Consider the following 24,377-nt stretch of genomic DNA (forward strand, 5'->3'; position numbering starts at 1 on the left):
AAAATATGAGTCTCCTAGCCCAAAGAACACCTTAGAGAAACATAATGGAATTTACCTGTACGATGCTTATTAGTTCAGTGTTTCCTTATGTACTTTTTCATGGCGGTGGTGGTTTGGGCAAACCTCATTTTCAGTTCCATAAATATACAGTATCGCTGCTTTCACACCCAGTTTTGGTTTCAGCTGCTTTTATTTGGATACTTCAAGTTATAAATCAAAGCATTATCTCTACATGTTTGTGTGAAAGTTGGAAAACTAGTGTTTGTTTGTTTTTTTAAATCAGTTTCTTTAGCAGTGGTAGTTTTCTTACTTTCATGGCCCGCCACTGTGGCATGAATAGAGGAAACACTGCTCCCCCCATTTTACTCATTTGTATTGTGGCTTAAATTTGTTTAAATCAAAGATAAAATGTAACCATGGTTTCACTTAACCTCATGCAATATATATATATATATATTAAAAAAAAAAACTGAAGTAGTGAAGATGAGACTGTGCATGTGGGTCACATTATGCTGCCTGCTGATTTTCGTTAATTGGCAAAGAATTAAAAAATCCAGTTCCATGAAAAGTCCATCATACAAGTGTGTATAGACTTTTTTTGCACTTTGCTGTCATCCACAATTGCTGAAGACATCTCATTTTGGAGCCACAATAAATGCAATTGTAGCTCAGGTTGAGGACATTGTGTGAATGCAGACTCAGCTCCTTGATGTAGGTGCAGTCCCTAATGAAGGTTCATTTTGTAATCAAGTTATTCATGGTACATTTGACGTGGGAATGAACAAAATTAAGACAGCATGTCATTCTACCCGATGTCCTGAAGAGACTTTTCTCAAGTATAAATATTCATAACAGATGCTATTAGTATGTTTCTCTTTACTGTCAACTATTGCAAGACTTTGTATATTTGCAAACCTGTCAATCATTGTGTAGGGAAGGCAAAAAGTTGTTGTAAATCTCCATATCTGACTCTGCCCGTTGCTCTTCTTGGCAAACAAAAGTGCTTGACATTTCTTTTAACTGATCGGATCTTTAACTGTCTGTTGGTATTATGTTAATTAAACCTTGAAATGCATTATAGATTACAAAAAAAGCATACATACTGTAACTTAAAGAAAAGGGGGGTATTGGCATTCGTCAATATATTATGATAAATGCATAGCATCAACATTGTTTCTAAATGTCTTTGCGTTTCAAGTAATAAGGGTAATAAAATTCTTGAATAAAGAATGCTTTGTAAATGTTTATTTCTGACATTTATTGATCATTTTAAATATAGTATATCATCTGTAGCATTTTTTATTGCATTTAAAAGTTAGTAAGCAAAAGCAATAAGTTTTTCAAAAGGTCAAAATATAAGTACTAAGTTTATTTGGAATAAAATGCCTAAATGTTCTTTTAAAAACTGCATAGTTTTTAGTCCCAGTTGATATCTTCATGTGGCTCTTGGTTTCTTATTAGCTCCCTGAAGCCAATGCTGAAGTGCTCCTGTAGACTTGCACTGAACCTTTTTGCTTTCGCTCTCTTCTTTACTCTCACATGTGTTGGGCTCCTTCCTCTTTGTAGGTGTGCTGCTTGTCAGCCATCTCATCATCATCTTACTGCTGGCGGTGGGCTTGGGCTCCTAGGGGATCAAGGGTCATATTTGTCAGCTTAAACCACTTAAGAGCTACATTTTCTTACTACAGTGAGAAAAAATACCCAAATAAATCCGATACCTTTTTGCTTTTTAGATCAACTGGCTGAAGGCACTCTGGAGAGTTGTTGCGGGAGTTGTTTACTAGCGAAGAGACAGGATGAAAAGTCAAAGTGTTTTTAGACTGGAGCAGTTTCAAGGCATCTAGAGACTTCACATCTCCAAAGTCCAACCACCTTCTCACTTCTTCTTCTCCATCCAGGATTGCTGGCATCCTAAAACACAACCACACAGTAATTTAAAAATGTATGCAAACACAAATAAAAAAACATTTTCCCATTAACTATCCATACCTATCATGGATGCTTTCCAGGTTTGGGGAAGTATTAACAGTGATTACACTGTATGTGTAAAGGGGTTCTCCACCACCTGGAGGTGTCCAGCAGTCAAACAATCCAGCCATAGTTAGCAACTTCCATCCAGTCCACTCACCTGGTACTTCTCCTCCCTGGCCAACACAGCATAGAGCAGAGGGGTATGGCCACAAGAATAAGCAGGTTTTATGGATAAAAAGTGACACATTTTGTTGGAATGGTTGTAATTTTTTACACTTCTTAGCCTAGCACCAGAATCAAAACTGAAGCATGGGTTTGTAAATGGTATGAATAGTAAAGAAACACCTGGTGGACACATGCACATTTTTGCTTAGACTCCTCTCTCCCCTCTCTTTGACAGGAAATTTTCAGCCATGGTAACTTCCGCCACAGCTGCATTCTCTCTACTTCTATTCTGGATGAAAGCAAATGTTCATGGTGCTTATATCTCTATAGAAAATACAATATGAACCTCTGTCAAGTCATGGGAGGCCTCCTCTGGAGGGCTCACTGTCTCTGAATTCTTCTTATTGCAAGCTGAGGTTGTGGGGTGATCCTTGGTTTTCTCATGACTGGTTCCCTGAGCCTGAGGAAAGTATATGAAGAAAGGCTGCTTGTCTTTTTCCTTCCTCCTCCACTCATAAAAGCCATCAGCCAGGATCACGCAACGTTGCCCTTTTATCAGAGGGTCCTTTTGGAAGATGGCAAAGTGATTAGACACTAGTGTGCATACATCCAGCACAGGGACCATGGCATAAAACACAGGAAAGATCATATATTTTTGAGATGCATTAAACTGCATGCACCTTGTATGATTTTTTCTCCAATATATTCTCACTGCGGCAGTTGTTGGTGCTGTATTGCATCTTGCGCGGGTCATTCTCCTTGAACCAGGCAGGTATCAGGCCCCAACGCATGGAGGCCAACACACACTCATCAACCGGAGCATTCTGAAGACATAGGAGTGAACACAACAAAGTGAGTATACCAGTGAGTACTGTGACAGAGAAGAGTTCATGTGGTGTTGCTGCGCTGTATATTGTTATGTGTCCGTATTGAATCATTAACAGATTACCGGTGATGTTGGATGTTTCCCTCCTTTAAAAATTTCGTAGCACCCCCCTCCCAAGGTTAAGATTTGGTTCAGGTTTAGGGAAGGGGAAACAGTTTAATACAACACTAGTATCGCTCCACTTCGACAGTTATTTAGACCAACTAAAGGGGTTTTAGGTCGAAACCTTCACGTCTGCGTTACCTATTGGCACCCTTCAATTGAAACAGTGTATGCATCTCACTCAGGCACGGGAAGAAAGAGTTGTTACCTTACTTTATCAAAATGCCTCTGGGATAGCAGGACGGGACTCATAGACTGCGGGCTCTTGTTGTAAGAGGGTTGGTATTTGTCAGCATCTCCATCCCTCCAGCGGGGCTGTCTACGCTGCCCTCCTCGGTTTTTGTAGGTGCAGGCTCGGCTCACTTCGTCAGAAGCAAGAGTACACGCAGTTCTCCCACACATTTTACGAAAACTTTCCGAGCTACCAGCAAAAGAGGTTCAACCATAGACTGTATATTACAGTCGATGGGTTCAAAAAATTTTGAGCTAGCTAAGTAAGTTAACAATTCTTCGGTGTTAGCATGTTAGCTGACTTAATAGGCTCGTTCGAGATGAGCCAGGTCTGCGCAGAATCGATCACCGGCGATCGGCGCCCGTTGCATGCCGGTTAGATTTGTGTTTTTTTTTTTTTTTTTTTTTTTTTTTATTAAATCTTAAATTTTACAAACATGTTAAACATTCGATGAACATTTTGGCATCAGTAAGAAAAAATAAAAAACAGCATGTTAAAAAAAGTAAATAAATAGAATACCTTACTGTACAGTAGATATATTAGAATCTTAAGAAGAAGAAGGGAAAAAAAAAGAAAAAAAAAAAAAAAAAAAAAAAAAAAAAGAAAAAGTGGATTAAATATAAACATCAAGAACATAAATACAGTACAAAGACAAGATGAGATGGGCAAAGGCTATAAAATCATAAATCCTTAAAATCTTGCAGTAGATCAGCTATATGGATAATTTTCTTACTATTAATGACTTGGATAGACTCACAAAAGATTCGAAATTCATTTCTGAAGCGTGTGAAAGCTGGTTGCGATTTATCAAATTTGCTTTATGGATATGAAATTTCCCGTGTGTAGAATTAGTAAATTGACAATCTTGTGTAATTTTTTGTTCTTGTGATAATATTCAATAATAACATCTTTTGCTTCTAATTTAATTTGGAGATTCTTTGAACTTTAAATAATTTTCCATTTTTTCCGAATTCCACAGAGAACCGACACTCCCAAAATAGATGTACAATAGTTTCTTCTTCCAGATTTACAAAATTCACATTTATTATCCACAGACGCAAATATTGAGATAAATTTGTTAGTGGGATAAATATTATGCAGTATTTTGAAATGCAGTTCTTTCACTTTATTGGGATAACAAACTTGTTGGTAGAAGCCATGTTGATTCCCAGTGAATGTGAAGTACAAAGAGTTCCAAAAAATTTTCCCCGTGGAGTGATTTTCCTTTTGCTGTAGAGAAGAAGTTCCTTATAGTTTTGGTACATTTATGACTTTTAATATTACACCATCAACAAAGAAGGTTGGATCCAATTCTTGACTCTCAAAGTGACATTTCAATAATTGAAGATTCCACTAGGTATAGCATTTATTACCATTTGATATTCTTTATGGGTGACAGGAAAAACTTTAGACCTGAGAAATTCCTCATAATTAAGAGTCGAGCTTCATCATTTTGTAAGTCTGCAAGAAAATGATATTCCGGTCAACCCAATGTTGTAGATAAAGGGACTTATTCTTTCTGGTTATGAACTCATTGTTCCATATAATATTCTGTGAGGAGAGAAATTGTGTTTAAAACATAATTTGGCAGCGTTAAGTGCTTGCTGATGAAATTTAGATAATTTTTGCGGTAGTTTAAATTTCATTGTAACTGCATTGTAATACAAATTGGAGGCCTCCCATTTTCCAAAATGGACTGTGGAATAAAGTACCAAAGGGAATCTGGAGCTTTTAAACATTCTTTTATCCATTTAATTCTAAAGGTGTTGTTCACATCCATAAAGTCCAATATTTCCAAGCCACCTGCATTCTTGGGCTGCTAAAATCTCCTTTTTTAATCGGTGGCATTGTTTTTCCAGATAAAGTTAATTAAAACGTCTTTATTTCTTTACAGAGGATTGATGGATATACAAAGATTGGGTAGGGTAAATAAATCTAGAGATACCGTCCGCTTTGCTCAAAAGAACTCTACCTATTATGGACAGATCTCTTTGAAGCCACCTATTAAATATATTTTTAGTTTTTTGTATTTTGGGCTTAAAATTCTTTTCTTGTCGTCCTTTAATCTTTAGAGATATGAATTCCAAGGTATTTAATACTTTTTCACAGGAATATCACACATAAGCTTTTCATCAGTGTTATATAGACATAGAATTTCACACTTCGAACATTGAGTTTTAAACCTGATGCTAGCGAAAAGGATTGTATTCTTTGATGGAGTTTCCAATTTGTTGTTTATTTTTAAGAAAAGAACTGTGTCATCAGTAGTTGGAAATTTTAATTTCTCTTTCAAAATCCTTAAACCCTGTAAATTGTCACAACGTAAAAGTATTAGGAGAGCATTTCAACAACAATGAGAAACAAGAATGGAGAACAAGGGCAGCCTTGGCGGACTGATCTATAACTGAAAAACTTTGGGTGGTATTTGGATATAGCATGACACAGCTACTAATTTTTTAAAGCATTTAACCCCAGAGATAAATTTTTCACCAAAACCAAAAAATTTGAGTGACCTAAATAAGAATTGATGCTCTACTGTGTCAAATGCTTTATAAAAGTCCAGCGATATATTACAGCGTCAGATTCCACATATTCAGAATAATCTATTAGATCAAGAATAAGCCTTATATTACAGCTTATATGCGATTAGCCATAAAACCAGTTTGAGTTTCATTTATAATTTGGCCCAATCCTTTTTTTAAACGTCTGGCAAAATTAATGACAGTATTTTATAAACTACATTTAGCAATGTTATAGGTCTCCAGTTTTCTAATAAAAAGGGGATCTTTATCTGGTTTGGGAATTAAGGTTATTACACCCTGCTTCATAGTAGTAGTCATTTCCTCATTATCGATACAATCTCTTAGCATGTTAAAAAATGGAGTTTCAATTATGTTCCAAAAGCATCTATAAAACTCAACAGGAAGACCATCCATTCCGGGAGATTTCCCTTTTTTCATTTTATTTACAGCTTCAAGAATTTCAGATTTTAAAATAGGTTTTTCACGTCTGATTTAAATTCATTAGAAATTTTGGGATAAATTTTCCTAATTTTGCTGATAAAATTCTCATCTTCTGTTGAGTTATAATGAGAGCTATATAGATCAGAATAGAAACGGGAAGTATAGTTCGCTATATCAGATGGGTTGGAGATTATATAGTTATCTATTTTTAGAGAGGTAATATTTTTCTTATAGTTTCTTTTTTCCAGAGCAAGAAATAACTTGTATTTCGCTCACCTTCCTCTAACCATTTTGCTCTAGAGCGTATGAAGGCTCCTTTGGTCATAGTAATATATAATCGGTCGATCTCTTCTTTCAGACTTGACAGCTTTAATTTTTCCTCTTCGGTAAGAGTATTTTTATTTATCAAAAAGTTCAGTTCCGCCATTGTTTCTATTTCTCTCAAGTATTACTTTTTTTTTTTTCCTTACCAAATTTAATAGCTAATTCTCTGATCTTAAATTTAAAGAATTCCCATTTTTGAATATTGCCAAGTTCATTACAATTGAAATATCACCAGCAGTAACTTCAACTGATTTACAAAGGCTTCCTCATTTAATAGGTTGCAGTTAAATTTCCAGAAACCCAATTTTTGGTTTGCTCTTGGGGTTAGCAAAAGTACCACATCTTTTGGCAAAAGGGGGGCATACTATGAAAATTTTTCAAAAACATATTTAAATATAAGAGGAATTAACCCAAAGATCAATTCAAATTGTAGAACCCCAACATTACCCCATTAATTTCTTTTTGAAAAGGATTTAATCCGCCAGCACATTCACCCAAGTTGTTTCCCAAATTGATTGGTTTTAAAATTTTTGAGTTATGGGAATCTTGCAGGTATTTCCATTTGATCATCTCTGCATCATTTGGTCCCACCATAATTAATGGCATCTTGTATTTTTCCTTCCCCCCCTTTTTTTAACTCTCCCGCATTTGGGTATCATGTTTTTTGCAAACAGTTATTATTCCTTTTTTTTTAACACAAAATTCATTTTCACCTACCGTAAAAAAAATTCCGAAAACAGAAAATACGGGCGCTCATTCCGACTTTTCCCCGTAATTAAAAAGGGGTTTTCCTCCGTAAAAAAGGGAACTTTTTACTGTTATTTAATGGGTTTCCTACAGAAAAAAACGAACATTTACTGTTTTTTAATGATTCCAAAAAAAACCGGGAACATAACTGTTATTTATGGTGTTCCTACATTAAAACAAACATTTACGTTTTTTTAATTATTCCCTACAGAAAAAACGAACTTTTACTGTTTTTAAGGGTTTTTCCCTACAGTTAAAAAACCGAACATTTCTGTTATTTAATGGTGTCCACTTAAAAAAACAGAACTTTTACTTTTTTTAAATGGGGTTCCTACATTTTAAAAACAAAACATTATGTTTTAAAGGGTTTTTCCTACGTAAAAAACAAAATTTTTACTGTTATTTTAATGGTGTTCCTACGTTAAAAAAAAAAAATTTTTCTTAATCATACATAAATCGTAAAAAAAACAGCAATTTCGGCACTCATTACCTGACTTTGTCCTTAATTAAAATTTAACTCCATAAATGAAAAACATTTTTGGTATTACTTACAGAAAAACATGCAACTTTTCTGTTCTTGAGGTGCATTTTATTTTGGTAATACTTTTGGAAAAAACCTTTTAAAATCTTGATGAAAAAAAATTTTTTTTTAACTCATTTTTAAAAATTTTTAAAAAATAAAAAGGGGACTAAAGCTCCCCCAAAAGAAATAAAAAATTAAAATAATTTAAAAAAAACAACATTAACCCCAAAATTTGCACATGTACCGGGTGGGTGTTGAAACGGATGTTAAAAACGAACACATCCAAACGTTCTCATTCTCACCGAAATAGGGACTTTGGTCTTTTTACGGGCATTAAAAGTAATATATATTCATAATTAAAAGTTCCGTGACACCCGTAATAACGGGCGGTTAGGACCCCCGGGACTTGAACCCCGGGCCCTTGAATGAGGTCCTTTTTGACCATCACCCCCCCCGCCACCCCCTCACAATTCCCCCCATTGCATACTACTCCTGATGCGTCCCCCCCGGGTCTTTCCTCACACCCAAAAGGGCGCCTTTTTTTTTCATCAACCAAAAGCCCTGGCCAAACTCCCTTTTACCCATCGGTGGAAAGCTTTGGGGCTTAAAACCCAAAAAATTTTTCACTAAAGGCTTTACAATGTAGTACCATTTTGAATTTAAAATGTACGTTTACATTTTAAAACATCTCGACGGGTTGAACCCCTTTTTTAACATAACTTAATTTTTAACTTATTAATACCAATGTCCCGAAAAACCAAAAACGAATATCATTTTTTTCTAACCAGTAATTCTTCCCTCTATTTTTCCTTGTTCCAGGCAAATAGTCCATGTCTAAGGGCTTAGAGAGAAAAAGTCTGTTTCGGTAACAAAAAGCGTAAAACCGACATATTTTTGGGCACTTTTTCTGAGATCTCTCAAAAAATTGAAAAAGCTTGAAATACCTTTTAAAAGGCCGGGAAAAAAAATTTATCGGCTGAAATGTCCCATTTTTGCAAAGGGGTCCTTTTTAAAAAATTAATAATACCTGGTTTGTCCTCCGTAAAGAGGGTCCACAGACACACTCATCTCCTTTCTCTGTTTGAGATGTTTCTGCGGAAAAAAAAAAATAGAATGACTTTTCTGTGCTTTTTTTTCGACATAAAAGTTTTTTTAATAGTTTTTTGAATGAGGTCCACCAAATTATTTTGGGGCTTTTTCACCCTTTTATTTTGACAGACAGAGAAACTAAAAGGGAGAGAAAATGGCTAGAAAAAAGCCGCGGGTCGGGTCAAACCCGCGCCCACCACTCGAAAAAACCCTCTTCATATGGTCCCCCGCTCTCCAACTACTACCGGGCCCCTTGGGGCCCCCCCAAGTTTAGACCGATTTGGTGCGATTGGGTCTTGCCTCTAGGGGGTACAAAGTTTTTTCATATACTTTTCAAATTATAAAATTAAATCCATCTAATAACCAATTGACCCCCAAAATTTTGCACGAGCCTAAAGGCCCATGCGACAGTGTGCTACTTTTATTTAAGTCAAAAAATTCTGCGAAATTCCTCTTGAGACCCCAAACATTGTGGCAGGTTTAACCCTAAAACACCCCGCTCAGATCAGCGGTTATTTTGCCTCTGCACAGCAGCAAATAACCTTTCGTTCCCTTTTCCGTCCATCTTCTAAACAGTCTCTCAGGGAAGCCGGCTAAATTTTCAAAAAAAATTTTAAGTCCGGCCCTCTCACTCTTTTGTTTATGGGCCACCCGAGCAATTAAAAACCACAGATCCAAATTTTGCAATTTTACCGCTTGGTGTTTGGCTAGATCCAGACTTTTTTCAACCTTTATTTGAGATAAAAAATTTACTTTAAAGACCCCGCGGCTACCCTGAAAAAAGGTTTGAATTCCTTTAATCTTCCCGGTTTCTTAACATTAAGGTCCGAAGCAATCGAGCGTTTTGGAGGGATTTGTACTTTTTTCCCCCCTTTTCCCTGTTTTCGTGCCCCGTCGGGTTTTTATCCCCAGCAGGCCCCCTGTGGCTACAACAGTCAAATTGAAAATGCAAAAAAAAATACTAAAACCGGACAAAATGTTTTTAAAACTTCTGGGAAAAACCCCGAGTCAGGGCTCCCCCCTTTGGGAAACTTTATTTCAGCACAAAATACAGCTAAACTTACCCAAAGCAACTGGGGGAAACCTTTATTTTAAAACTGGGACTTCCCACGACACTTGTATCTTCCTTATCTTAAAAAAAAAAAAAAAAACATACCTTTAAATTTAAACAATACACAACCCCTCCCAATATTTTTTAAAATCATGCATTTCCTTACCCAAACCTATGAGCAGGGGGTGCTTGGCGTCTCAAAGGTCCTTAAAAGAGGTAAGACAGATACAGGGGGAAATTAGTGGGGGGACTTTTGTTGGGCAAAATCATAATTTCAAATTAAAGGAAATTGATGTTTTGCGCAGAACTTACTTCTTCATTTATTAAAAAGCCCTTTTTTGGGTGCTTCCTTTTTTTTTCCCTGATATAACTTTGATAAATATTTTTAAACACCCTTGTACATCTTGAAATGAGTGTAAAGAGATATGATTTTAAGGCCTTTGCCTCCACTAAAAGGGCACGTCACTTCGCCCCTCTTCAAGCACAAAGGTGACAGAGCCTTTTATGCTTTCACATTTTGCCACAAACTCCCAAAAACTTTTTAAACGGAAAATATGTTACGATTAAAGACAGCTCCTCCCTTTGGGTAAAATGGGGAAAATGCACATTAAAAGAATTTAAAAAAAAAGCTTCTTCCACATCAAAACCCCAGGGGAAAAAATGTTGTTCCTGTTTCATGGGTTCTACTGTTTCCAAGTCAAAACTGGGTTTTTGTTTAATCCCAGAACCACAATTAATCTTGTGAAAAAAAAAAAAAAAAAACTGGTACCCAATTAATGACCAAGTAAGGCGTGTAAGGCAAACTGCATGGTTTTTTCTATGGCGCCTTCTGAATGCCCCACTGTGCGTGCACCGTAAAATCTAAAAAACGAGTCAACAGCCCTTTTATTTCCCAAAGCCACTGTAGTCCCTTGTTCTAATGTTTTTGGAATGTTGTCAAAAAACACCAAACCTAACCCTAGGGGTGATAGAAAAATTTGAAAAATGAAAAAAACATTAAAAAAAAAAATTTGTACTGTCTTGTAGTTATAAACTCAGTGTCCTTTTTTTTTATTATTTTTAAAAAAAGGGGGTGTTTATTTTCTTAGAAAAAATTTCATTTTAAAAAAATTACAACCCCATTTTATCAGCTAAAATGTTTTTGCTTTGGGGAAAATGAAATGTTCAGTGTCCTCGGATTTGCACATTTTTTTTACATATTGGGGGCAACTACTTAATGATTTAAGGCTTTTATTAACTTAATTTTTACCGATTGTCCCAAAAGCGTAACGGACCGAAATGTTTGGGGGGCACGAACAGCGGGGACGGTGGCTAGCTAACGTTCTTCTGTAACGTCACAAAATCCTACCAAAGACCTAACAGCCAACCCATTAAAATTTTCATGAAACTGTACCTTTTAAATCAAAACACCCCCCCAAAATATTCTTTTTTTTTACTCACCCCAAAACCGTCAATCGAGATCCCTTCAAACATTGCCTGGCGAACTTATAAGGGAAAATTTTAAAAATAAAGCACGAGACTGGTCACTAAATTAAAAGGGTAGTTTACGTGAGTCTCAGCTTTTATTTCAAAGGCAACAATGTTAAGGAATGGGGCCGAAAAGTGAATTTGCTTATAAAACAAACAAAACTCGAAATAGGTGCTTATATTTTGTTTTTATTTCCTCAAAAACAGCCCTTTTACGGGGTGGCTGCCACTTGGGTTTTCCTTGAAAGTTAAACATTTAAATGCTTCAATGAAAACACGGGGGCAAGGGAAAAACCTTTATTTTAATAATAATATAAAAGTTCACGTACGTTAAGCCTCGCGCTCCCGCCTCCTCCGCGTTAGCGTCACGCCAACAGAGACGCCCGGGGAAACAACAAGGGGAAACGAATGACCTTGGGATCCGCTAATTCGCGATTCACTTTAAACGTTAACGACCTTCTGACCCACCACACTCCTACCAAAAAAATCAACATTTCTATTCTTCTAAATTTTATAATATTTACCTTTTACAAAAACGTAACGGGGATTAAACCTTAAACCTTTAGCTGTTCAACAGGTTTGCAGACGGGGGGGGGTTTTAATGTTTTTTGTGCCCAAACTCCCCGGATAAAAATACGCAATTTACTGGAAAAAATTAACCAATAGGACCCAAAAAAAAATTTTGAAGGGGGACAAATGGTGTTTTATTTGACCTAATCCCCAAATACCTCATAAAAAGCTCCCAGTTTTAAAAATCCTTTTTTTAACTCAATCCCAAGAGCTCACAACAGCAACCCCCCGAAACCCGCTCACTTAGCTAGCTACGGCCCCATATTACTAAATTATTACATTACCCTCCAAAATTAAACAAAAAACGCCCCAAAAACAATTAAATTTTCAAACAAATCTACTAAAAACAGTCACCTTTTTAATTTTTCCAAAAAATGCTACCTTACGGCATCAGACTTGAGCTTTGTCCTTCTCCCGCTTTTTTCCCCCGGGGGAACATGGCCCCAAAATATTTGGGGCGGATGATTCCCTAATGCAATTCAAATGTAAATTACAAAATATCCTGTGATCCTTACTAGGGACATTTTTTTTAAAAATAACAGTCAAAACCTGTTAATTTCAGTTTTTTCTTAGAGGAAAAAAACCAAGAAATCCATCTACCCTCTTTAAAGGTGAGATTCTACCCATCTCCTTTAAATTTTTTAACAAAATACTCCCTGCTGAGTGATTAGAAGCATGACTTAATAACGGGCCCCCCCTTGACTCTCCTTTTCCCTTTCCCTCATCACATATGAGCTCTTGAAAAAGAATTAATCTGCCTGATCGTCAAAAAAAAAGAAATACCTTTTTTTTAGGGGTTTTCGAACCCTTTGACATTAAAATTTTTTAAAAGGTTAATAAAATTTATTTGCCAACAAAATAAAAAGGGATTTTAAATAACTGAAAAATGGGGAAAAAGTGAAAAAGAATTGATCCTCACTAAAAAAAGATAAAGGCTAATGGGAACCCTTTAAATTTTTGGGGGGTTTTAAAAATTCCCTAAACACGGGGATTCCAATATTTGACTTTTTAAAGGGCCTTATTTAACTTGGGCTACATCATTTCCATTTGGGAAACCAAAATTTGCCGGGTTTTTAATCTAGGAAATAAAAACGAAGATTCATGAAATTTCCCCTCCATCGTAAAAGGCGACGGGACCTTTCCATCGGTTTCTTTTTTCCGTCCTTACGCCCTCTCGACCGGGGGCCACAGTTTTTTTTTCTGCCTCCTGGGAGGGGTTTCGGCCCTGGGCATGCGGAGATTCGCTTCTGAATTTCAGCATTGCGTGAGCCCTTCCCAAATCTTGTCCTAAAGGGTACCAGTTTTAAATTGTAAAACAATCGCCCGGGGGTGTCTTATCCTCTCTGGGCGCCCCCCCTATTCTTTTGCACACCAAAAACCGACTTGTTTTATCATCAGACAATCTGCTAAATATTTTCAGCTTCCTCTTTCCTTCCCTCCTTTTTCAGAAGGTTTTTTGAGACGCAAATTCCATCTTTCTTGTACGCTGGGCTTCCCTTTTTCTTTTTTTCTTCAATGCTTTTATCAACCTTTTTAAACCTTATCTTCCGTCTTTTTCTTAAAATCCAAGGCTTTCACCTTTTCTTTCCCCCACAGTTTTCTGCCGTTTTTTTATTTATCCTTTTTTCAAAACGGAAAATTGCTCCTTAAACTCACGTTGCTTTAAAATGTGGGGTTTAGCCCTCGTTTTATCTTTTTTGGGCACACATTTTTCTTTGGATTTGGATATTAATTGGGGGATCTGGAAGTGGGGACACAAAACCCCAAAAAGGGGGCCCTCCGGGTTAAATCCATTACCCCCCCTTTTAGGCCCTTTTTTAGCGCTCTCTTTGCCATTGTGGTCCACTAGCTCCGTGCTATTACTTGGGATGTGGTACCTAACAGTTTGCACTGCTATCTACAAGGGTTTTTTTTCTACCTTTTAAAAATTCCCAAAAAAGTGTTTACCCTTCTCTCGGGGTGGCCTTGAAGGGACGTTTTAACCAGTTGCGTAGTCTTGGCCTTGTTTAGAAAAAAAGTACCCCCCGTTAATTTGCAAGCTTGCAAACTCAACCACCAGGTCGCCATCTTGCGCCGACCCCCCTTTAATTTTCCACTGAATCCCGACTTCTTGGGGCTTTCACACCCCTTGGGCAACAAAACCACGAGAAAGGGGGCCCCAAAATTCTGGAAGCCGGCGGCGCATTGTTTTCCCGACTGCAAAAAGCCAGGCGGAAAACCCCGACATCTGGGAAACGCCGGCTTTCTCAGGATTTAAAAGCTATTGTTTACACATATACTTTTTATTAACCTTTTATTGTTTTTGAATCGGACGATTTTTATTTCATTTGTCTGTTTAAACTTTTCTGTCCGAACACTGTTTTTGACTTAAATTAATTTAGAAGTCAAAGAACAAAACTGATCAAATCCCCCGGACACCCTCTTTGTTCATTAAAAACGCAACAGTGCATGTGAGCACTTTGACAGCTCTCCCTTTAAATAAAAAAAACGGGGTGTCCGCTTGGGATAGGTCTGATTTTTTTTATTTAAAAACGGAATCGCACCACATGTTTTATCACTTCCTTCCCCGCCTAGGCGCTGGAAACGCTAACTGTCCACTTTACCGCACTTTCTGTCACCCCCCCCCGCTGCTTTCCGCCTCTCCGTCCACTTTACAGGGGAGGCGCAGTTCTCTCGAACGGGCCCAATTTTAGGAACAATACTGTTGTTCCCTGCTTTTTCTTTAAAAATTCTTTCCTGTTTTTTTTAAAATTTTATATCCAAGGCCCTTATTAATTGTTAGGTTAGAGCTGTCATGTGTTCTGTGTCATGGTGTTAAAAATAGCTACTACTAATTTTTTTTTTTAACATTGTTTGGGGGGGGGATTTCCCGCCCCGGTTAAAGGAAAGTCTCGCGGGGGAAAAAGGGTCGGGGGCGAAAAAATAGGCTCTTTTGGATGACTGCGCCCCGCCTTAAATGGACAGAGAGGCGCAGCAGCGGGGGCGGGGACAGAAAACTGGGGAAAATCGGACATTTCCAGCCCTTTTTTCCCCTCCTTCACGGACGGAAGTGATTAAAACACTTGGTCGATTTCCGATTTAATCAAATATAACAAACCCACTACCCTGGGTACACATCTCCCTTTTTTTTATTATGACCGAGTAGCTTCAAAGTCCTACTGCGATCTGTTTTCTGATTTTAAAAAAAAAAACGCTGGGGGAAAGACCGGATCGATCAGTTTATCTCTTTACTTCTAAACTTAAATACGTCCCCAACTGTGTTCTGGACAAAACTTTAAATCCAAAAAAAGCTATTAAAATCCCTCCGATTCAAAAACAATAAAATTTATGTAAAAACTCATCATGTTGTAAAAAACCCATCAGGTGTTAAATCAGCTGAGAACCGGGGGTTTCCCCCCAGCTCTGGGTCCGCCTGGCTCTTGCATCGGGAAAGCAAAATGCGCCGCCTGCGTCTCAGAACTGCGGGCCCCCCCGCCTTGCTCTCTGAATTTCCTTGCCCACGTGTCTGACGTCAAGCAATCGGGTCAGTCGGACAAAATCTAACCGCATGCAACGGCCCGATCCCCGTTTTATCGATTCGCGCAACCTTTCTCATCCGAAAAGCCCAGCTCGCGGAACAAAATACGTCAAAAAAACAAACTGATAATATTTAAAAAACAAAAAAAAACGGGGGCCCTTTTCACAAGTAGAATAAAGATTCCAGGATAATGGAAAAACGCAGGGACTTAGGTACCTGCTCATCGCGGCTTAATCGGGTTGCACGTTTGCCGACCAGGGAACGTGACTATTCAACCCGGGGGTAGATGCTGGGGTAATCACGTTCACGGCTTTTTCAAATGCCCGTTTTTCGACAAGATTTACTGATGCAGAGAGAGAAAACGCATGCGCCCCCGTTTTTCACCCATGAGCAACTCTCTAAATGGAAAGTTAAAAGAGGAGGGGGAAAATGGAAAAAGGGAATACGGCTCTTTCAAACCCCGGGAAAAAAAAACCCAATAGGGCCCCTAAATTGGGGGTTAAAGATCTACTTTTCCTCAAAGAAGCAAGGGAAAATAATGTTTACTCGGGGAAAAGACCCTAGACTTTAGCTTAAAATTTCAAAACCCCTTTTTCACCCCGCGAGAACATGTTTTACAAACCCCGCACAATCTCTATAAGAATTTTCTAATTATTTATCAATTTAAAGTTCAATGACAAAAAGAAAGGGGCACAACAGAAAAAAAAGTAATTACTTTTTTTATTATATAGTAATAGTAACATATTCGGGTTTTTTATTCTTCGCAATGACCGCAAAACCAAAAAAAAAAGATGAGAAGATTTTGGGTTCCCATTTTGGGTGAATGATAAACTCCATACAACTTTCGTTAAAAGACCCCCTTATTAACGGGGGTGAACTTTTATGAACCATGGGAAGGTTATTTAAAAAATTAGGCCCCTTTTTAAGGTAACCAAAAAAGCCACCCTTTACTAGAAAAAGGAAAGCAACAAAAAAAATGAATCGAAATTATTGGCTCGCCACTGCCATTAAAAATCCTGAAATATCCTACTTAATTCGTCAAAATTACTCCGGGCGCGTCCTGTAAAACCCGAAGCTGAGACCACGGGGCCTGCCTGCTCATCTCACTTTTACAAAGAGTGGACCCTGCCCCAAACCCAAGTCTGCTTTTGGAGGCAATAGCCACTGGCCCCGGGGACCAGGGACCAGGGCCCGGGGAGCACCACCGGGCACGGGGGCCACCGCACCGGCAGCGGCCGCACGCCAGCAGCCCCCGACATAGTACCGTCCCCCGGAAAATCCCATCCGCTCAGGGTGCCAGTGCAAAACCTTTCTACCTCTAAAAAGCTGTAGTAGGGGGTTAAATCAAAATCGCGACAAAGAACAATCTAAAGCATGTTAAAAAAATAAAACAAACCTCAGAAGACAAAGCAATAAGTTAAACCCCGTTTATTTCGGACAGAGCAGCTGATTTAACACAGAAATCCAGGATTAATCTTAGCCCGGCTGTTCCCCGCTCTTTACCCGCTACTCAAAGAATAAATCTCCATGGTTCTTGGCGGGGTTTTTAATTTTTCGGTTTCGTGCAACCGATCCAAGCTAATTTTCCAGATAACTTAAAAAACCCGCTTAACCCTTACCTAGTTTTTGTCCGGCCCCGGGAAAATTTGGAAAAAGGCTTTGGGTTTTTTCCCTTTTTTGTAAAATAGTAAAATAGCCTATATCTGCTAATTTCCAATTGATTAAAAAACGACATTTCCCTTTCTCTCCCTTTTTTTAAATAGGAAAAATGTTTGTTTTTGTGAATACCAAAAGATTTGGATGATTTTGATCTTTTTGTTTTGAAAATCACTAAATCTTCTACTCTTTTAACCTTAAAGTATAATCCGATACTGTCGCCTTGTAATTACCCTTTCTAATATGGCAAATTTTTTTTATTCACCAAAAAATTTTTCATTACCTAATAGCCTACTAGACCTCTTCTTAACAAATGAATTTTTTACCCACAGTTTTTTAACACTAAAAAATAAAAGCTCCCCATACCCTTTAAATTTGATTTTATTTTTGATGAATGTTTTTATTTATTTTTTTTTTAATCTGCCTTTAATATCTAACTTTAAAGTCATTAAAAACATTTTTTGTAAATTATTTTTTGACTATTTTTTCCCAAATTTGTATAACCACCTTCCGTCATCCAAGTCTTTTTGAAAAATATTTTCTTTCCCAACATCTCCCATGGGTTGCCCCTCTGGCTTTTTCCCCCTTCTTTGAACAGGGCTGTAGTCAAAATTTCGTATTTGGTTCAGTTTTTTTTTGTTTTCTAAAAAACGGAAAAAAAAAATTTGGGGATTATTTTGGAAGGGGGAGATATGCATTTTAATAAACAAAAGAACATCTCGTATTTTTAAAAATTCCCCAATATGCTAAACTTTTGTAACCCAATACGTATTCGTTCTTTAAACCCCGCCTTGAAAATAGAAAACCCAAAAGTGCAAAAAAAGTGATTTCAATTTTATACAGCCCAAAGAAAATAAAAATTTTTTTTCCATAAAATAATAACGTTGGCGCCAAGGGTTTCGAAAATTTCCCAAAATGTTTATGGTACAATACGTCAAACTAAAAGCCCCGCCATGTATATTCAGGATTTTTATTTGATTTTTTAATATTTAAAATTTAAATTCATTTTTACGTAAAATGTCAAAATTTTTTTAACGTTGAAAAATTTTTCCATCCGGTTGTTGCTTCACTATCAACGGTTGCCGTGGAAACTAAAAATCGAGATCGTCCCGGAGTTATACTGCTAAAACACCATGGACTTTCCGGGAAAGGAACAACACTACCAACCATGATTCGAAAATTTGCTTAAAAAAGGTCCACTTTGTACTACTTTGCAATAGTTTAAAAAGATTGGGCAAAAAAGGTAAAAGTGGTTTTACGTTTAAACCCTTTTTTAAAAACAGCAAAAGACTTTGAAAACTGGGTGGCTTTTATTGCAATGCTTTAACCTAAAATTATCAAATAAAAAAATATACTACAAGGGGCCCCCCTTTTTGTGTTGCTGTGGTACATATCTGATTTTTAGTGGTTTCTGTGGAAAAAAGATTAGCTGGGGTTTTAATTTTCATTGTTGTTTTTGGATTTGTATCTTTTTCGACCCCTTTTTAAAAAAAAATTAATGGGTTTGGTACAAAACCGCATTAACCAAGCTGTCTCCCGTTACAATTTTGACACCTTTACCGTGCCTTTTGGGAAAAAACTAATTTACAAACCAGTCCCAAAAATACTTTGATTTTTCCCTCTTGTGCACTTTTTTTGGGGTAACTTTGAACCCGCCTTCCCGTGATTGTTTTCCCAAAAATGCTTTGGCTGTGTCCCCCTGCAGCCGCTGCCAAAAACCGTTTAAACAAGCCCAAAAAGGGGTTCCGCAAAGAAAACTGATGTTAAAAATGGGCCACCATTCCAAAAAGTCTGTCCCCCTACCCAGACTCGATGACCTGCCCCATGCCCACAGCGGTGAGTGACGCGCAACAAATGAAACACTGTTCCGTCGAAAATGGACCTAAGACCCGACAAATAATAGTGGAGGTGGTTTCTTTAAAAATTAATCAAGGGTGGCCCCATCACCATAATTCATAACCGGGGATGGTAACCATCTACTACTCCCAAACTGATTCATAAGTCTTGTAGCAGTAAAACAGTCCTAAATTCCAACTGTAACTTTGTCCTTTTATGATTTCACATTGTCAAAAAATTACAGATTAGTTACAGACATTGCAGAACTTGCTGCTGAGGGACCCATTTTTAAACCGAAACTTAACTTCTGTATGAGTTCACAAAAGGACTACATTCATAGAGGGGGCTTATAGATCGTGAATGCTAAATTAGTCATGAGGTCGCATTAAGGACAAGTGACCAAATGTTTGAACTCAGAGGCAACTTATTAAAGTTTCATGGCTTTGCTATTTTTGGCTCCTAGCTGAATATGTCAGGGCTTATTCTTTAGTTACACTGTCTTTGAACTTTCCATCACAATGGTATAGGGACCGATATGTTTTTCACTAGTGTTGTCCAGTATCTGGGTTTTTATGCATTTTGGCATATAAATCATAATAGGGTTTTCTTATTCACGCACATGTTGGTCTTTGTTTTGATAAATTACAGTTGCAATACTATTTGCGAAACTGTATACGGTGTTTTTTTTATCCCCTTCCCTTTTTCTTCTGGCCTCAAATGCTACATGTTGGCAGTTTGCCAGAAGAAAGGGGTTTTTCCCTTTAGTTTCCAAAATTAAGGCATGTGTCCTTTGCAACGTATTGGGACGGGGCCAATTTTCCAAATAGTTTAAACTGTTCGTAACCTCCTACTTTTGGCAGGGGGAAAAAGGGCCATCCAAGGGTAAAGGTCGACTTGGTCACCAAAGCAACCCAAAATGAAGGCAAAAGCCCAAACAATTAGTTACCTTGCAGGGCGCAAAAACATAAATGATTTAAATATATTTAATTTAATTTAATTTATTAAACCCTTTTTTTAACCGAAAATCTTTTTAGATTTAAATCTCTTTTTTTATGGAGACCTGCCAAATGCACCCATTACAATAAAAGAAAAACGCAAAAACAAAACACCCCAAGGAAGGGAAAAGGTCCATGTGGGATTTCGTATGTACCCTCAAAGCATAAAAATTTCATCTCTGACACTTGATAGACAAAAAACATATCTTTTTTCAAAAAAGGTTTTTGGGGTTTGTTACGTCACCTCCCGAGGGCAAAAATTTCCCATTTTGTCACTTTCCTCTCTTAAAACCCGAAAGAGTGAGACAGGCCCCAAAAACTCTTGTGGACAGCTGCAGGTATTTAAAATTTTTGGGTGATGCTTATCCACATTTGGTGGGTTCACTTTGTTTGGTTGGAATCTGTTTTTTTTACTCTTTCTTTTCTTGAATTTTAAACTTGGGGCGATTCATAGGCTATGGTTCACTTGCCCTTAGATCTTTCAAGATCTGCAGACCCGGATGTATCAAACTGTATGCGCCCCATACATTTTTGATTGTTCTACAAAGTTTTCCTTGTTTTTGATTCTGCTTTTTTCCTCCCAGTCGTAAGGTCTTCTTTTCCAGGGGCCCCTTCCCTGTCCCTCGGGGGCATTGAGTTAGAGGGTGGGTGGGGGCTGTGCCCCCCCAAACCAAAACCCACCAGCCCGGAGAGGGCAGAGCCCTCTAAGATGCTGGGGGCATGATGACAGACGGTGTTTAGATAATTTGCGTTCGAAAACTTTCCCTTTTTACGGGGGTTGATATTATCTATATCCCCAGATTAATTTACATTACTCCTTTTTTTTTTCAGACGCCCAAAAAGCAGGTCCCCATACAATGTCTCATGGTAAAAATACCTTTTAAGGTTGTAGCCTAACATAAGGGGATCTGTAACATGCAAGGGGGGGCACAGCAAGTGACAGTTTGTAGCTTATCTTGTTAAAACATTGAGGTTTTATAATGGAAAATGCAACAGATACCGCTCTCATCCTTTCCCCCTACTCATACAGTCTCGCCTGGTGCGGAATGAAATGGTTTATTTCTATTGGACAAACCGTAGAGACGCCATCAACAACAACAGCTTGCAAAAAGAACAGATCACTAATCATTTTGCAAAAGCAGGCAGCTTCACCACCAAGGTACATTCATATGCAATTATTTCTTGCAACAACAACAAAAATTCAATGATCTCCTGTCACGCGCACCATCAATATTTGTCTTTTCTTTGTCAGGTGGGGTTGTGTGTGAACCTGAGGAACCTGCACTGGTTTGACTCAGCTGACCCAGACACCTTCTTCCCTCGCTGTTACAGACTAGGAGCAGAGGATGAGAAGCATGCTTTTATTGGTCAGAACTTACTTTACAGCCCTTCAAACTAACTTACACATATTGCGTTTAAAGCTTAGAATAATTGCCACTCTGTCTTTTTGTGTAGAGGACTACAAGAGGACTGCCTGCTCCAGTTTTTTGAAGTACATTGTGGAGAGGGAGCAGGTTGTTCAGGGAGAGGGAACGAGCCACAACATTCAGGCTGAGAGAAAACTAGGCAAACGGCGCTCTAGACCAGTAGTCCTTTCCAAAATGATTAACAGCGCACTCAAAGTGTGCCACGAGTTTCTCGAGAGTCTGCAGCATAATGACATAGACATGAACTTGGAGACACCACAAATACTTACAAAGGAGGATTGGGCAGAGTTTATCAACAGTTACTACCTTGTTGTTCAGTGAGTACTGTGTGTGCGTATGTGAGATAAAAGGAAACCAAAGTGCTCTTCAGTGTGTCACTACAGTTCCCTCCTTCTCTGTTTCCTCGCTCAGTGGAGGAGCAGAGATCGAGAACAGTGATCATTTTGTGACCTGCTGCAAAGCCATGTTACAGAGGCTGGCAGAGGTCAGTCCACAGCTGCACATAGAAGGCATACACAACATCTGGATCATCAAACCTGGAGCTAAGTCCAGGGGCAGAGGTGAGGGGTCAGACACTATCAAAGAGTTCCAAATATCTGACAAAGTCCTGGCTGACCTGCCACACCTGCCTTCTAGGTATCAAATGCACCAGGCGTTTGGATCAGATCCTCAGGCTGGTGGACGGTAATCCAACCCTAATCAAAGAAAGCAAGTGGGTGGTGCAGAAGTACCTGGAGCGCCCCTTGCTGATCTATGGCACCAAATTTGACGTGCGGCAGTGGTTCCTGGTCACCGACTGGAACCCCCTGACTGTGTGGTTCTATAAAAAGTGCTATTTGCGCTTCTCTACACAGCCTTACTCGCTAAGTACACTGGATAGGTAAGACGGTGATTTTTGAAGTTGTTTTTATTTGGGGCATTTTAGGTCTTTATTTGATAGGACAGCTGAAGACATGAAAGGGGAGAGAGAGGGGGAATGACATGCAACAAAGGGCCGCAGGTCAGAGTCAAACCCGCGGCCGCTGCATCGAGGGGTAAACCGTCTACCAGGTGAGTCACCCATGTGCCCGACAGTGATATTTCTAAAAAGATGGTGGAGAGGAGCGGTAAGGAAAAAGCAGATGTGAAACCAGATGAACATTAAATTTAAAAGGGAATTGCAAGAAAGTACAGAGTAAGGGAAAGGCAACACAGGTTATGGTTATGCTTGTCATTTTTGGCAGATCTGATTTTGTGTGGCATGAAAATAGATGTTTTCCTGTGGGTATATTAGCAACTTTCAAATCAACTCTAGTAGAACTACTGGTAGAATTATAGAAATCATGCATGTCTGATTACTTCCATAATTCATTTTAAAATTCATAGTCAGATTTTAGTTTTTCTTTTCTATTTCTACCTGTTACGAAATATGTCTCGGTCTGATCACATAGTAAATATAACCATAGTCAAAGAAAAGATAGTTTGAAGGCAAACTGGAGAGGCATCACGTCTCATTATACTTCTCTCCATTCCTTATCAACCATTTTTATTAATTTCTTTTTCCAATCTTGGCCTCTTTACCCCATCTTGGCAGCTCTGTCCACCTGTGCAATAACTCTATCCAGAAGCACCTGAGACCCTCCCAACAGCGTCATCGTGGTATCCCAGCGGACAATATGTGGTCGGATGACCAGTTCAGGACCTTTCTGTCCAGCCAGGGCCAGGAAGCTCAGTGGCAAACAGTAGTAGTCCCCGGGATGAAAAAAGCTGTGATCCACGCATTACAGACAACACAGGATCTGATGGAGTCACGCAAAAACACATTTGAGCTCTACGGTGCTGACTTTATGTTCGGTAGGTTGAGATCACTGTAACATGGCATTCAATTCTAATTTGCGTTACCTTTTAATATTTGTATGTGATTTTACTATGAAAACAGACGGAATGATCACCACTTGGTTATTTGGTTTTCTTTTTCTTAGGTCATGACCTGCGTCCATGGCTGTTAGAACTTAATGCCAGTCCCACTATGGCTCCCTCCACGCCAGTGACAGCCCGCCTCTGTACCGCTGTGCAGGAAGACACACTACGAGTCGTCCTGGACTGGCGAGCAGACCGCACTGCAAACACTGGAGACTTTCAGCTCATATATAGACAGGTAAGAAAGAGTTATCCCGCCCTCTTCAGGTTATAGTGTACATCAAAGTGGCTCAAATGTTGAGATTGATATACATTACTTAAGATGTCACTTTTGGTCTCTAGGCAGCCGTTGACGTGCCACAGTATGTAGGAGTCAACCTGCTTGTTGAGGGCTTCAAGGTCAAGTGCCCCTGCCCACTTCCTCCACTGCGGTCCTCCAACTGTTCAACACCGAAACGCCGCCGTCCTGTCAAAGAGAAGGAACCCGCAGGAGAAAAAGTAAAGCCTCTGCCTAAGATGTTGTTGAAGAGTGCAGAGACTCAGCTGAAAAACATCAGCAGTGGGGTTCTGCCACCTTCTCCTCTTCCTCCTGAGCTGCCTGGGCCCTTCCCTGTTGAAACCTTCACAATTCACCTGCCATTGACTGTGAAGTCCATCCACCTGCCTATTAGTGGCCAGTCTCACTCTGTACTTTTGTGGAAGAGGAGACCAGAAGTATCAAAAGTCTGCTCAGAGAAAGACCAACCCTGTACCATAGAGAAGCACCAAGGCCCTTCTTTGTCTTTGGAGATTAATGTTCCAAAACAGTCCAGACAAACAACCACCAGCACCTTGAGTGCCTAAAAGACCTTAACCAAATCGTCCATCATCCTTCAGCTATAACTTTCTTTTTGCAGTTTTTTTTGGCCTACATCATAATAAAGTCAAATTTAATAATAATGCTATGTCTTGTTTTCA

At 38.6% G+C, this 24,377-nt stretch overlaps 2 protein-coding genes across 4 annotated transcripts; one reads left to right on the top strand and one right to left on the bottom strand.

Annotated features, from left to right (window-relative positions):
* Positions 1 to 265: 265 nt before the first annotated feature.
* Positions 266 to 3,704, bottom strand: hmces (5-hydroxymethylcytosine binding, ES cell specific). 3 transcript variants are annotated; one of them, XM_032514791.1, is made up of 7 exons: positions 3,601 to 3,644; positions 3,338 to 3,567; positions 2,817 to 2,960; positions 2,483 to 2,701; positions 1,990 to 2,144; positions 1,719 to 1,911; positions 266 to 1,624 (listed from the first exon to the last, which is right to left on the bottom strand). In XM_032514791.1, the coding sequence occupies exons 2-7, from the start codon at positions 3,524 to 3,526 to the stop codon at positions 1,436 to 1,438; spliced, it is 1,089 nt and encodes a 362-aa protein (XP_032370682.1). In that variant the 5' UTR covers positions 3,527 to 3,567; positions 3,601 to 3,644; the 3' UTR covers positions 266 to 1,435. The 3 variants fall into 3 exon arrangements, with proteins under 3 accessions (XP_032370682.1, XP_032370684.1, XP_032370681.1); XM_032514793.1 differs by having other exon boundaries at positions 1,990 to 2,146; positions 2,539 to 2,701; positions 3,338 to 3,704; XM_032514790.1 differs by having other exon boundaries at positions 3,338 to 3,703.
* Positions 3,705 to 21,028: 17,324 nt separating this feature from the next.
* LOC116688628 (tubulin monoglycylase TTLL3) lies at positions 21,029 to 24,265 on the top strand. The gene is made up of 8 exons (XM_032514784.1): positions 21,029 to 21,253; positions 21,347 to 21,461; positions 21,550 to 21,838; positions 21,933 to 22,081; positions 22,158 to 22,401; positions 23,095 to 23,354; positions 23,483 to 23,658; positions 23,763 to 24,265. The coding sequence occupies exons 1-8, from the start codon at positions 21,146 to 21,148 to the stop codon at positions 24,261 to 24,263; spliced, it is 1,842 nt and encodes a 613-aa protein (XP_032370675.1). The 5' UTR covers positions 21,029 to 21,145; the 3' UTR covers positions 24,264 to 24,265.
* The last annotated feature ends 112 nt before the right edge of the window (positions 24,266 to 24,377 follow it).

Source organism: Etheostoma spectabile, chromosome 4, assembly GCF_008692095.1.
Source record: "Etheostoma spectabile isolate EspeVRDwgs_2016 chromosome 4, UIUC_Espe_1.0, whole genome shotgun sequence".
In the NCBI taxonomy this organism is placed as follows: Eukaryota; Metazoa; Chordata; class Actinopteri; order Perciformes; family Percidae; genus Etheostoma; species Etheostoma spectabile.